Genomic DNA, 14,061 nt, shown 5'->3' with positions numbered 1-14,061 from the left:
TGAACGCCCTGTTTATACCGATATCCAATGACTGGAAAGATGGCAAGATCTGAGTTCATTTTCTGAAATATACAGGAGAATATAGTACTACTGGGACCATGCCTTTAGCGTCCTCTTTCACGCTCACCCCTTTAACCTCCGACTGCTTTCGTCAGTCACGTACGCCTTTCCTCGATATAAGCAGCGTGTCGGCAGGAAATGCTCCCAGTCAGTCAAGCGGTGTGCTCACAATGTCACACAACATTGGCAGACTTTGGTACACACATAAGGGGTGCCACATTAAAATGAGCCCTGTCCATTTTGAAGAAAATTGAAGACTTTTAAGTGAACCTTGTGGTCGAGAAAATATGGTATATGTAATAAATATGCATATTCGAACACAAAACACCACTATTTATATTATACTTCTTAAAAACTCCAGTATCTCGAACAAATGATGGCTTTGGTGCTTACCATCTCTCCTGGTGTCCCCGGTCGCCCACGTTCGCCAGGTTCGCCAGGGGGACCCTGAGAAGAAAAATCAGGCAAACCATTCAAAAATGAGCCTTGATCACTGATCGTGCGAATTCCTAACCTGCATGCCAGTCTTGCCCATCTCTCCAGGCGGTCCAGCAGGACCATCTTCACTCTGAAAGCTCACAAAAAATAAACATGATCAATGAGGATTAAAATAAATAACGTTCATGTGACTTTTAATGTTATTAATCATCACCGCATACTTACAGGCCAACCTGCACGGAGTAACTGGTAGAAATTACTTTGCTACAATAAGCACAAACACACAGAAGATACCAAATGACATTGAATTCAACATCCTTGATTCATTCATCTCTATAACTGTAACATTTCTGCAGTTCATTTCCTTACTTTGTCATTGAAAAGCCTCTTGGGGGATGACGGCTTATAAATTCAAATTATGAACAATGACAACCCACAAACCACTAGCAGATATATTTCTCCCATTTTGTCCTCTAATAAATGACTCTCCATCATTCTGACATGCTGGCTATGCATTCCATAACATGAGGCTGAAATCATTGTTTAAAGAATAAGCAGATGAGCACAGATGTTCTTCTTGCACGCATTGCACAGATTCCCGAATTCCACCCCAAAGTCTGCTTTGTCTTGATTATCTAACTGCCCCCCCCAAAAAAAATCCTGGCAATATTTAAAATAATGCAATCTGTTGTGTGTGTGGTCAAAACAAATTGTAAAACTCTGGTGAGATTCTTCTGAAATAGAAGATCAAAACATTGGGTTGAGTGTTTATATAATGTGCCTTCAACTTTTTCAGCAATAGAACTGACAAGCAACAGAGTTGGCAAGCAATGGTTTGGCAATGATGTTATCGTCTTCTTCGACTTTTATTTTACATCAACATTTTCATAACCTATGTGTGTGTAACCTGCTTCAGCCAAAAGAACATGACATGAGTATTTTAGTCAGCCAGGTGTGTATCATACCTGGAAGGCTGCCCATTCCTCAGCAGTGTTCCTCCACAGGTACAGGGTTGGTAAACCTGGTGGTCCTGGAGGGCCACGGTCACCTTTATTTCCTGGACTTCCTTCAGGGCCGAGCTGACCCTTTGTGAATCATAATTCAGTTTAAATAGATCAGAATCAACACAATTATATGACGAGTTAAAATTTGAATAAAGCACATTAAGAGCTGATAAAAGATGTGTTTGTATTTAAAAAATGATTTATTGGTTTGTGAGTCAAGTTGTTCACCTTATCGCCTTTAAATCCAGGCCATCCAGGTTCTCCAGCACAGCCCTTAAGATAAGTTAACATTATGATTACTCAAGAAAATGCAAAAGCCGTAAAAAAAAATCTATTTTATACAAAATTTATTGGATGTGTACAATTGGGGCTACATTAACAAAAAATAGAACACGGGACACCACCACCTATTAGCTTCAGAGCTCATCTAGCATCATTAAATGCTTGAATGCAGATTATTTCAATTTCAGTGAGCTTGCAAAATGTCATCATTTTGAACAGGAATGAGGAATTTAATACTCAATAACGAAAAACCAATTGAACTGGAAAATCATTTTTGATTTAAAAAAATGTGAGTGTATGGAGCTCAGATGTGTGGCTAATAGACAATAGTTGTAGGCTAAAGCATAAATACAAGCCAAACATCCTCTGCTCGAAGCTGTATCCTAAAACTTTGCCATTCAGTGATACGTCCATCCATCCATCCATTATCTTTACTGCCTCTCCTCACAAAGGTCGCGGCGGGTGCTGGAGTCTATCCCAGCTGTTCAGTGATACGCACGTAAGCAAATTGGTTGTTACAATACGGCAGGCTCAGTCCACATGCATAAAGAAATCTTTAAAACACATCTTCGTCATGCCTGAGATAAAAGGAAATGTCCAATCACACACAGTAAGTAAAGGAATCAAATTCAAATTGACATCGCAATGTAGTAGAACACTCTTTTCAAATTGCAAAGGCTGCTTTCTGAGAAGAAAAAGTTCGGAGCTTAAAGACCCAGTGTGAAGTAATTTCATAAAATGCCCCCAAAAAATCAAAATGAAGTAATCAAAAATCATCCAAAAACAAAAAGCATAAAAAAATATTTTCTATTTCATATATTCGAAGTAATACATTTCCTGAAGTGAGATCCAGGCAGGCGAGAGTGACATCATTTCAAGAACATTGACTGAATTGGAGACGAGGCCCATCGAAATTGGAAGACTGGTAAGATAAATAGGCTGTGGTTTTTAGCCTCCCATAATTGTTTGAAATTCAATGCTGTGCCGTGCTGTGCTGTAAATTATGCACAACGTCGGTCCATTATTAAATACTCAACAAGATGACCTTGAAAAAAAATTGCTATATAAAAAGTAAAAAGAAAAAAAATGAAAAAAAAGATTATTTTTAAAAATGATTCAGCACTAAAAGGCACCCTTAGTAAGGTACAATTGCAGTACTTCCCTCAAAATTATCTTAATTGATATCAAACTACAATAATGGCTTCTAATGCAGAATCATTACAACATGAAGAACACTTACCTCTTGTCCAGGAGGACCTATTATGCCCGGTGGTCCAGGTTTGAGCCGATACAATTTGCCATCTGAACCCAGGACACGGTCTCCATCTTTAGATGTAATGGTTATGGTTCCAGACTTGCTTTTGATTGGAAATTTAGCTTGGAGTTTGGCTGGATGGTTAGTGTATGAAATGTTCTGTGTGGTTAACTGTTTGACCTGATCATCGGCCTTTCTGACAGATGGACTATGGTCGAAAAAATAAGATGCAGGTGAGACAGAGTCGGTCCATTTATCAGTGTCCTCCCTTTGTCCACCTGTGTCAAAGGGTGGTTGAGGATCTGAGGGAAGCTTGGGGGGAGCAGTGAATATCGCAACAGGCTTTTTGCGATTATTTCTACTATCAAGATTAATGATGTCATTGGTTGGTTTTCCTGGGAACGATGATGCCGTCCTCCCACCTGGGTCAACCTTTTTATCTGTAGTGATGTTGTCCTCTAAATGCTTTAACGTAACGCCGGGCTTCCCCTTCTGGTTCCCCCTGAGTCCATCTTTGAAAGGTTTCCACTGAGGGTTGATTTGTCCAGCAGCTTGCAAAGTCAAATCTAATAATTCAGTGTCCTCATCCACAACAAAGACATCTCCATGTCCCACTGCACCCTTATGACTTGTTCCTGTGGGCAGAGTCCCTTCTCCTCGAGAAGCGCCTCGTCGCCACATCGCATCTTGCTAAGAGATAAAGAAGAGAAACAAAGTTGTCGATTGTGAGTAACAAAACACACACGTCATGATCGTAATGCGCCACAACCATTGTGTATTTCTTGAATGCAGTTTTTGGAACAAATTTTCCTTTTCACTTTTGTCTGGATATGAGCTTTCAAGCATCTTGATGTTAACAGTGGACTGTGATAGTAAATTAGATGAGTTATAAAAAAGAACATGTAGCCATTTTTAGTACACAAATTAAAAATAAATAAAAACGGAACGTGTTCCGAGCAAGAGAGATGAAAATTATTTTACTTTGGCATATCACCTTCATTACATTTCCGTCTTCATAACCCAATGAGAGTATTGCTATTAGTCCCACAATCCAGGATGTTTTCTTTGGGCCTCGTTTATAAATTTGGGATCGAAAGTTCATGATGACCATGTGCTGATACTGCGCCATAAATCTTTGTTTTGTTATTTTTGGATATTTGTTTTTCTATGGGGAACACAGATTTGTGTTGGCTCAAGGCTAATCCTTTAAATCCACTTTATTATGATGAAATATTATATTATGGTACTTCCCAGTGGTACTTTTCGACATTTCTGTTTTCAGTAATATGGTGTATTCCAAACCACTATGCCTCATAGCACCTCACAAATCATGCAAGACTTAAAGTTCCTTTATCCATCAGGTTGAGTAGCGATTCATCACAATGTCATCAAATTCCAACCAAAACATTTTTGCAGTGACTGCCTCTTTACGTCAGCATAAATTAAAAAAAAAGAAAAAAAAAAAAGAAGAGGTTTCAGACATTAGAGAATGTCAGCCGTTTTATACTGCATACCCCCATTTTCCGGACTTCAAAAAATATTTATTTCAAAAGTAAAAAAAAAACAAATGTTTGTGTTCATATACTGGAAGCAAATAATTGCTAGTACTTCCTTCAAACTTATCAAAATTGATGTCACTGTATGTCCAGGATCAACATTCCTCGGCACTATGTAACTGTGTACTGTTTTGAAGCATTTGGAAGAATGTGACACTCTCGTTTTGACTTCTGTCAGCAGTCATGATCAATCAACCTACCATCCGTGTTTTTATCCTGTGGGCGGAAAACAGAGTACCCGGAGGAAACCCACGCAGGCACGGGGAGAACATGCAAACTCCACACAGGACGCCCAGAGCCGGATTTGAACCAACGACCGCTGCTGTGTCTTACTGTGAGGCCATCGTGCGAAGCATTTTCTCAACATTTTATATAAGAACTTACTTACTTACTTCAGATTTTCATTTGTTTATGTTTTTTTTTTTAAATGATTTCATAGTTGTCTGTTAATATGTTTAAATGTCAATGATTTTTGGAAGCAACTTTTGTTTTCTCCGCTTTGCTTCTGAATGTCTGCATTGTGTCTTTGCTTGTGTGAAGCACATGGAGTTGCCTTGTGTGAATGAAGATATTATTTATATGTGCTCTATAAATAAATCTGCCTTGCCTCTTCTATTTGTATTTTTGCTTTGCCACCATCCATTTCTGTTGTCTTAATACGAGTTAGTGTAAAAAGCAAATCAAGACTGAATGTAGCAACAGTATTGAGTTGCTCTGGAGAATGTTGAAAGACAGTTGTCTTCAGTTTTGAGTTGCTTTTCACAGTAACTTACAGTAAGGCAACAGAAATGAATGGCATCATAATTTCCACGGTACAAATACCAGATTTAATATTAGTCATTACCAGGTCAGGGGTGTGATCGCATGAATTTCACTTACCAAAGACAAAAGTGAAGACAGCGAGACTGACAAATAAGGGCAAACAGCAAAGTGGCTTGAGTGTAGGCCTGGTAAAACAATAAAGTACTGCCAGCAAAAACAAAATCTCAAGTTGGTGATATTGACAGGGTCCAGATTTCAAGCAGTAACTGCAAAGATTTTCACCCGAGAAAATTAGTCACCAGCTTGCCGCTCCAGCTCCACAAATTGAAAAGTCACCACACCAAAAAAAGCAAGTCCACAGGTCGCAGCCCATCACAGCATGGAGCACAAACTCCAAATATAAGGAAACCCTCATTGTGCATCAGAGAGACATCTGCAGAGACAGAACATGAAAAAGTGCTTCATTTCTAATGCCGGTCAGGATCTGTTATTCACACCATTCTGACAAGTAATCCTTTTGTCCTTCATTCATAATTCAGGAATATGCCTCAAAAGAAGAGAACCCAGCAGAACTTTACTGGACAATGATGCCTAAAATAAAAGCCACTTGCTGTAATATATTTTATTTTGTGAAAAATAAGTAATTCCCTCCAAACTGGAGCTGTTCCTGATGGAAGATAATGTGAAGAAAGTCAACATTTGGAAGCTACGCAATAAAATGATATTATATACTGTATGTTCAGTAAGACATAAGGTCAACAATTCACCCATCACACTGCAGGCCCAGTAGAGGTTATGGAATACCCCAAATATTGGTAGACTGACAAATCCTAGTCTCCCAAAGGATGTTATTTAATGTCCCTAAAAATAGACATGTAACATGCAAATCTGACACCCTGCAGACAATTTGTCACTCGTTTCTATGCAAAAAATTCGTACAACTGGTAATTTGTATGTACTAATCAAGTTTAATAGCACATGGCTGACTAAATCTAAATCGTTTGACCAGTCACGATGACTCAGTTCTCATCTCATTCTCTCGACTGGTCAACGGGATGAGCGAAGATGACTGCTGGATGTTTCGGATGGTCATTTTCTTTTTTTCCACCAGTTATGGGTCTGGGTTAACATAATTTGGTAATGGGTAGAATTAAAATGCACACCTCCAAAGCGTGGGAAAATATGAAATGTTAATTAGCTTGATATTGGACAAGTTTATTGTTGTTTGTTTATTTACTTGATTAAGATGGTGAAGTATTGTTCACTTGTGTTAAGTTGCCTATCTAACTAGAAACTGTTTGTTAAATTGGGAAGCACGACCTACTTAATATTTGAGGATGATGAAGTCTGAAAAAAGTCCCGCTATATCCATCCAATTACGCTTGAAGGCACATACCTTAAAAGACCCGTCACGCTGTTTGAAGGATTGTTGTACTTTTATTCACTAAAACCACTACTATTATTCATCCGCCTCTTCCCTTGTTAGTCATGTTGCATGATAGATGAAACTTAAATAAATAATGAAACATCACAACAAAGGAGGCCACTCAGGATAAAAATGTACATTTTGTTGTATCACACTGGTTTGACAGGGAACGCACATATGGAGAGTAGGAGATGATGAAATGAGGAGGTGGGAGTGTGGCAGGAGCTCACCCTGAGAGATTGGAGGGCAGAGCAGACTCTGGAGAACATACAGTAGGAGCGCAAACGGCCATATCAAATGACTCCTGGCTCATTGCATGCCGCCAGAATACTGGAACATTTAGAACAAATTACCTTTGAAGGCCAGGTGGGACACGCGTATAGGGGAGCAATTAAAGAAAGTGAGGAAAGAACAGCTGCAATAGTGAGCCAGATGCAATGTCTAGTTGAGAGCTGTGCCAGCACAAATGAAGATGATTTATTGATGGCTTGGAAAGTGTTATTTTTTTCCTTGACTCCACCCACTATTATGTGACTACAGTGCCCTCCAACCTAACAAGAAAAATATCAAATGAATGAATATGACGAACATAAAACTATTTCAGCTACCCACTACACTAGATGGTTGTAAAATAGTGATTGACAACAACGATAAGTTTCCATTTTTCACCTCATAAAACACATTTTTAGGGAGTAATATGAATAGTCTGTCCCCTAAGACAACAAATACCTTTCAATTAATTCTGATGCATGTTCACACCACAAACCAAATCATGCCCACTCCATAATTAGAGTGGAATAAGTGTAAATTTAGTTTAAAGTTTAATCCTAGTTTAATTAGGGACCATCTATGAAATAATTATAACAAGATAAAAAAAAAATCTATGTGCTGTAAGTCAATAGGTCAACATGAGGCGAATGAAGGAGGCAAGAGGCCAAACAAGGTGCCCCAAGAGAATACAAAGGCCCTTTCATACTTTCTCATTCTAATCCACTGTCAGGCAGCCTGCTCTGCTTGTCAAACGGACACTGGATCCCCCCTCAGCTTATCTTCTCCCAGGCTGTCAGACTCCCCTACAGGATTTCAAGAAAGGAAGGCTTCAAATATGAGCCAAGCGTAGGTCTCATCTCACAGAGGCACATGGGTGGAGTATTCTTTCTTCCAGTATCTTCGTAGATGCGTACAGGTAGAAATGGCCGTTTGCGCCATTGTGGGAGTGAACACTATCGACTTGATGACGGGCCAATAAAGCGGTGCTACTCATTTACTTGAAATCTAGCCCAGATGAGGCAAGCGGACTGGCTCGCTGGAGTTTATGCAAGATATCGGCATGCGCAAACTGTGTTTGTAAAGAACCGCAGGAAGATCTCCACTTATGATGTAAAGTTGGCCGCTGTAAACTCTGGACCAGGAAACCAAAAGAAGAAGAAGAAGACTAATAATACATTCAATGAACTGATTTCTACAAAGATTCAGAGTGTGCGATGCACGCTGTTGTCATATTTACCGCTATGAATGAAATACGCTTAAATCCACCCACACATATCAGCAGAGCACAGAATCGATCTGCTTTTGCATCGATCAAATCCTCCAAAATCCCGTTACACTTAAACCTGCTTTTAGTTGGTCGAAGGTCAAGTCTACTTTCTGCCCTGGGCCCGCTAGATCGTCCAGAGCGGAATAGCGTCGTCTGCCAAATTCCCATACACGGAAAGAGTGACTACTACTCTGATTTATTAAAAGTTTGCATGTACAAAAATGCACGTGAACTGGATTCCTCACACAATTAGATGTGGGAATTGATCTACAAACCGGACACATCCAGGATTGTGCCTGCTGGAATTATTGCAGTGAAGTAGAACCCATTCTGGGAGGAGTATATGCAACTAGATGCATCTAGCATGCGCAAATCGATTAATCAAACCTGGGAAGGATTGCAATGGTTGATTTAACATATTTAAATACCTTATCTGAAAAGTTGGTGCATATTGATATGCAAAGTGTAGTGAAGGCAAAATGAGAGGCAGTGGGAGAAATAGTTCTGCTCATGTAAACCTATTGATATGTTGTTTATTCAGTAACGGAACTTAGAAGCTCCGAAATTAACTGGAAGAAGGTCACAAGAAGGAGTCATGCCATATCACCTATGTCAACGCTCCTCCCATCACTGCATTTCCAGGCATTAGTGGATAATAAATGAAAAATGGCTTCATGGAAAGATCAACTTATTTTTCTTTAACACAGTAATATGTAAATTTGCCTCTGTCACTAACCCATCCAATTCCATTACTTCAAAGTTTATTTTGCTCATTCAGTGCGCTCCCAAATTTTTAATGGTAAAAACAATTTTTAAAACACGGTGGTCTCCACAATTTTTACACCTGTTGCCAACAGCAAATAGCGTGATTAAAAGCCCAATTTATGCACCTCGGAGTGGGAATCTTTGTAAAATATCAAAATCTTACTAGATTATGCACAACATGACTACCGGTGGTACGTGCTATCTGTTTACGTCAACACAAAAATTTGCCACCTGTATTTGGGATCTTATTAAATCTTTTCTGACCAGATTAAAATTTAAAATCAGATTAACGAGACAATGTATGATGAATGATGCAGCTAATGTAATATAAGTAAACAGAAATAGTTTCGGGCATAATCACAGCATGAGATCACACGCTAAATTTAGTAGGTGGAAGTACTGAAACCTAAATGTTGCAACAAAGCAACATAAAATATGAAAGCCTAGGCACATATGTATATTCATCAAAGGGTCATTTTGGAGTTTGCTTTAAAAACACATGTATGTTTTAGCCTTTGTTACAAAAGATGGATTAGAGGTTTGACAATTAAATATTTCCATTTCATATCTTTCAAGGCCATAGTTACATTCATGGAAGTGACCAGTTTCATTCTTACAAACTTGAAGCTTAAGCCTAATAGTGTACATACTTCGTATACTGCTGGGAATTCATTCATGTTGTTCTTTAAAAAAAAAAAAAAAAAAAAAGCACATGATATGCAGTAATACATAACAGAACGGTCACTACACGCTGTCTGTGCGAATCTCAACAAGGCCAGTCAGGCCTTCAGAATGAGGGCAGATGTTGGCAGGCTACACCTGGACTGCGTTAATGGTTATTACTGTGTCCCTCCGTCAGCCTGTTGGGAGTCTGTCTAGCTTGACAGATCGACTCTTATGAGCGTTACGGGCCATGAGAACTCGATGGTGGCCCCGTTGAATGACAAAGTGCTGCAGGCAAGAACGCTATCAACACGTGCGCGCATGCACACAAACACGCACACACAGGCGAGCACAATGAAAACTTGCTCCTACAAAAGGCATAATCGAATGGCAAGGTCCGTAAATCTAGCCAAGACACAGGTATGCAAACATTTTCAGACTGGCTTGGTCTTGCAAGCGGCAGTTGGTTGACCTGGAAAATGGGGGCAAAGGCCTGATGATTTAGGGCAGTGTTTCCTAACCTTTATTGGGCCAAGGCACCCATTTTAAATCGGAAAATGTCAACTGAAATAATGATGCTTGCTCATCTAAAACTACTCATAATATTATAAAATTAGGGTGAAAACTGGGGCTTTTTAATTGAACACAAAGCGATTACGCTTGCAGTAAGCCATGGCATTCTGTTGTATGAATATCATGGTAATATACACTAAGACTGAGACGATACACTTTTGTCACGATCCGATATGGATCCCAATACTTGGGTGGCATATATATATATATATATATATATATATATATATATATATATATATATATATATATATATATATATACATATACATTAGGGCTCTGCGATTGGCTGGCAACCAGATCAGGGTGTCCCCCGCCTACTGCCCGAAGATAGGGTAGGTTCCAGCACACCCCGCGACCCTAGTGAGGAGAAGCGGTAAAAGATAATGGATGGATATTAGGGCTGTCAAAATTAAAACGTTAACTTTTTTTTTTTTTAATTAACGCGATTAAGTATTTTAACTCAGTTAACTCACTTTCCTTTATTTAAAAAAATTATTTGCATATCTTGCAAAGCCAAATTAAAACACTGTACGATATTAGCTCTACATCATCTCTACATCATCTCAGAAAAAAAAACACACAGCTTCAGTTACTACTGGGCCTTGCAAACCAACACTGCTGGAGTGTGCTGCTTACTAAATGTACTGTACAAGTTTTGAGAATTGTTTCTAAGAAAGATTCCTGTAAAGATAACTCCATTTAGATTGTATTCAATAATCAAAGAAAGCTATTATAACAGAACTTTGGTTTAAAATACACTTCAAATCTCGTGAATTTACATGAATTGCAAGATATTTTTCAAGTAAATACCTGATAAAAGCTTCACAAAAAATATGATTAATCGCAATTAATCATGGAATTTTTTGTGATTAATCTAAAGCAAATATCCCCTGGCAATCATGATCTCACATGTCCTGGTTGATGAGGAGATATTGGGAATAAAGAGAATCATATGCATCAAAGCTAATGTGTTCATTGTTGAAAAGCATTCTGTCACCAGAATATGTTGACCAGAAACTTAATTGCATCCATGCGCAAACGTTTGCGTGTGACTTTCTGTTGTGACTCTGTTGAGCCTGGCATTAATGCTGTCATGTATTTTTTTTCCTTCTTATTTTACTCCGCAGGACCACCCATGTTCCAAATCCCACTGTGAGTTGGGATCAAAGTGTGAACCCAAATCCTCAGTGGTGGTCTGGGAATATAAGATTGTGCAGCATGCATGCCTGAGAGGTGGGGGGACCTCAAAAGACGTTGAAATATTTGTATACATAAATTTATCCGGCTTCCACCTCAGGCCAAAGGCCTACGCGAGCTCAACTCAAAACAGTAGCAAATGACGGCAGCCTCCATAGAGATCACTCAGTAGCCGGCTCGACATTTCAACATAATCATTAGATCCGCAAAAGAAGGTCATAACGTGCTTTACGGTCTGAACACACCTTTTCAGAACAGTCCTCATGATACTTCGGGCTCTATTTCATGAACGGCGTGATATCGTAGCAGAATCCAATTCTTAAATTTGCACCTAGTGTTCTTTTTGAGCCCATGTTCCAATCCTCTTAAACGTTAGGTTCCCATAAGAATTTTACTCTGTTCAAATGAAATAGGTAATTAAAGCAACAAAGATTAATAGTGGCCCAAGACTTTTGCAAAGTATTTTATATACAAATTTAGGTTTGAATCTCTGATAATGATTAGTACAGCCATTTTCTTAAAACTCAAAAACGCTCGGGTAAACGCAGAAGACCTGTGTTTACATGCAGCAGAAATGATTTTATCCGCAGGCAATAACAGTTTATCAGGTAGTTACACGTACATAATTACATGTGTGGGGATATGATGAACAATATTATCAGTTCTGCCTTTTCAAGGAGCAAGACTCTGTACTGCAAGTTTTTTTTTCTTTTATCTGTGTGGCCCGCCACGGCCTGCTCCAAAGAGGGGGACGTGCTCCGGTGGTTGCTGACCACAGCTCAAGACTGCACTTTTCATTTCAAATTAGCATGATGACCTCACAGAGCAGAGGTGTGGGCTCCAGCCTTCCTTTGTGGATTTTGCATGCTCTCCCCGTGCCTGCGTTGGTTTCAATCGGTCACTCCGGTTTCCTCCCACATTACCCAGAGGTTAATTGAACACTCTAAATTGTCCTTAGGTGTGAGTGTGAGCGCGGTTGGTTGGTTGTCTTTCCTGCAATTGGCTGGAAACCAGTTTCATCCACACCAATCGGATTATTAATAGACACAAACCACCACTCTCGTTTGAAATAAAATCTTGACCTGAATGGAATTGATCAGGTCAGAATATTTGAAACGGGTACTGAATGTGTACATTTTTATTCTAATCAGTCTTTTAATGCGAATAAAAGTGTCCATGGAAACATTGCCAGGTCCACTGTGATGTGTTCAACAATTTCATTAGTCAGATATGACGTTTGGTGAAAGTCGTGTCAGCATAGAGCTTGTTAGTTAACAGCCATAAATAAACAGAGTCACATTTAATGCCGCACGGTTCAAAGCGTGGGAAAAAAGTTCGACCTGGAGTCCAGAAATGATGGTACTATTAATATTTCTCATAATTTCAATCTCCGCAGCAGCTACAGTTGGACAATGAAAGAGCCCCACACAGCTAATGCTTCAATGGGATTTTAAGTTTGATTAAATGTCCTTTACAATGGCTGTAACTCGATAAACTATGACTTGTATACTTTTAAAGCAAATTTTATACTTAGTTTGACGCATCTCAAAAGCGTTTATCAGCCTAAAAAGAAAAAAAACAAATCAATAAAGAATAATTTTAACAATGCCATTCCTCAGGTGAAATCATAACTTGCACATACCGACAAAGAGGACATTCCACTTAAACACAATTGACCTCCTACTCTCTCAGTTAAGAGCAGCCAAAAAAGCGTAAATTCACTTTCACAACGCAGACTATAGACAATCGCAACTATATTCAATTCAACTTGTACCTGTTGTTTTTGCCGCCTTTGACTGTGCACATACTGGCCATCTAAATCCAACAGCAAGCATCCAAGGAACAGGCACCATCCAAGAGGATAGAACATGACTGGAGAGGAGAAACTGCAGATCTGTATGCACCTCAGTTGTGATTCATTCATACTAACATGCAGACCTCAGCACAAGAGGTTGATCCAGCTCTCAACTAACACACCCACAGAAGGTGCACACCCCTCTTCACTGGTATCAACCATATACTGTTCCTTTTATACGCAATATGCTTAAAAAAAAAAATAGGGCACATTAACTTTTACACGGTTAGATTGTGCTTCAACAGATTGATAGATTTTTACATTTATTTAAGAACAAAAACACAGTTCAAAGAAAAAAAATAACACACTAAAAACATTCAAATGTAATTATCTTAAGGAATTTTAAGCACCGACAGGTACATTGTAACTGGAAATCAAACACTGATGCGTTCACATTTGAAACAATTTATGAGTCATTAAAAGAAAAAAAAAAGAGTGAATAAAAACAGCTTCTAAATCAAGTAACCACACTAGAATGATCTATTAATGTAAGAAAAAATTTACTAATTATACTCCGTGACTGCCCATTCCAACTGAAACAAAAAAGGAACGTCAGCCAATGATGAGATAATGTGAGGTTTTCCCTACTCGCTGGGTTTCGGTTACAAGCAGCTTGCTCGCAAGCAAAAGTATGAACAATCTCCACCGACAGAGAAGGGGAGAGGAAATTCACGATCCCCACATT

General features: G+C 39.0%; 1 protein-coding gene across 1 annotated transcript in view; it reads right to left on the bottom strand.

Moving 5' to 3' along the window:
- Window positions 1–13,445, bottom strand: part of LOC148319548 (uncharacterized) — a 49,027-nt gene extending 35,582 nt beyond the window's left edge. Inside the window, exons 1-7 of the mRNA XM_088282172.1 lie at window positions 13,296–13,445; window positions 3,025–3,729; window positions 1,731–1,775; window positions 1,464–1,583; window positions 724–762; window positions 575–628; window positions 454–507 (exon numbers count right to left, since the gene is read on the bottom strand). Of these exons, the coding sequence (XP_088138298.1) occupies window positions 454–507; window positions 575–628; window positions 724–762; window positions 1,464–1,583; window positions 1,731–1,775; window positions 3,025–3,729; window positions 13,296–13,445 (1,167 nt within the window). The remainder of the gene's footprint in view (window positions 1–453; window positions 508–574; window positions 629–723; window positions 763–1,463; window positions 1,584–1,730; window positions 1,776–3,024; window positions 3,730–13,295) is intronic.
- Between the last annotated feature and the right edge of the window lie 616 nt (window positions 13,446–14,061).

Source organism: Idiotropiscis lumnitzeri, chromosome 18 (genome assembly GCF_059441095.1).
Source record: "Idiotropiscis lumnitzeri isolate Australia: NSW breed Sydney's pygmy pipehorse chromosome 18, RoL_Ilum_1.0, whole genome shotgun sequence".
Classification (NCBI taxonomy): domain Eukaryota; kingdom Metazoa; phylum Chordata; class Actinopteri; order Syngnathiformes; family Syngnathidae; genus Idiotropiscis; species Idiotropiscis lumnitzeri.
The sequence above is the reverse complement of the archived record's forward strand: the minus strand, read 5'-3'. Positions and strand labels throughout refer to the sequence as shown.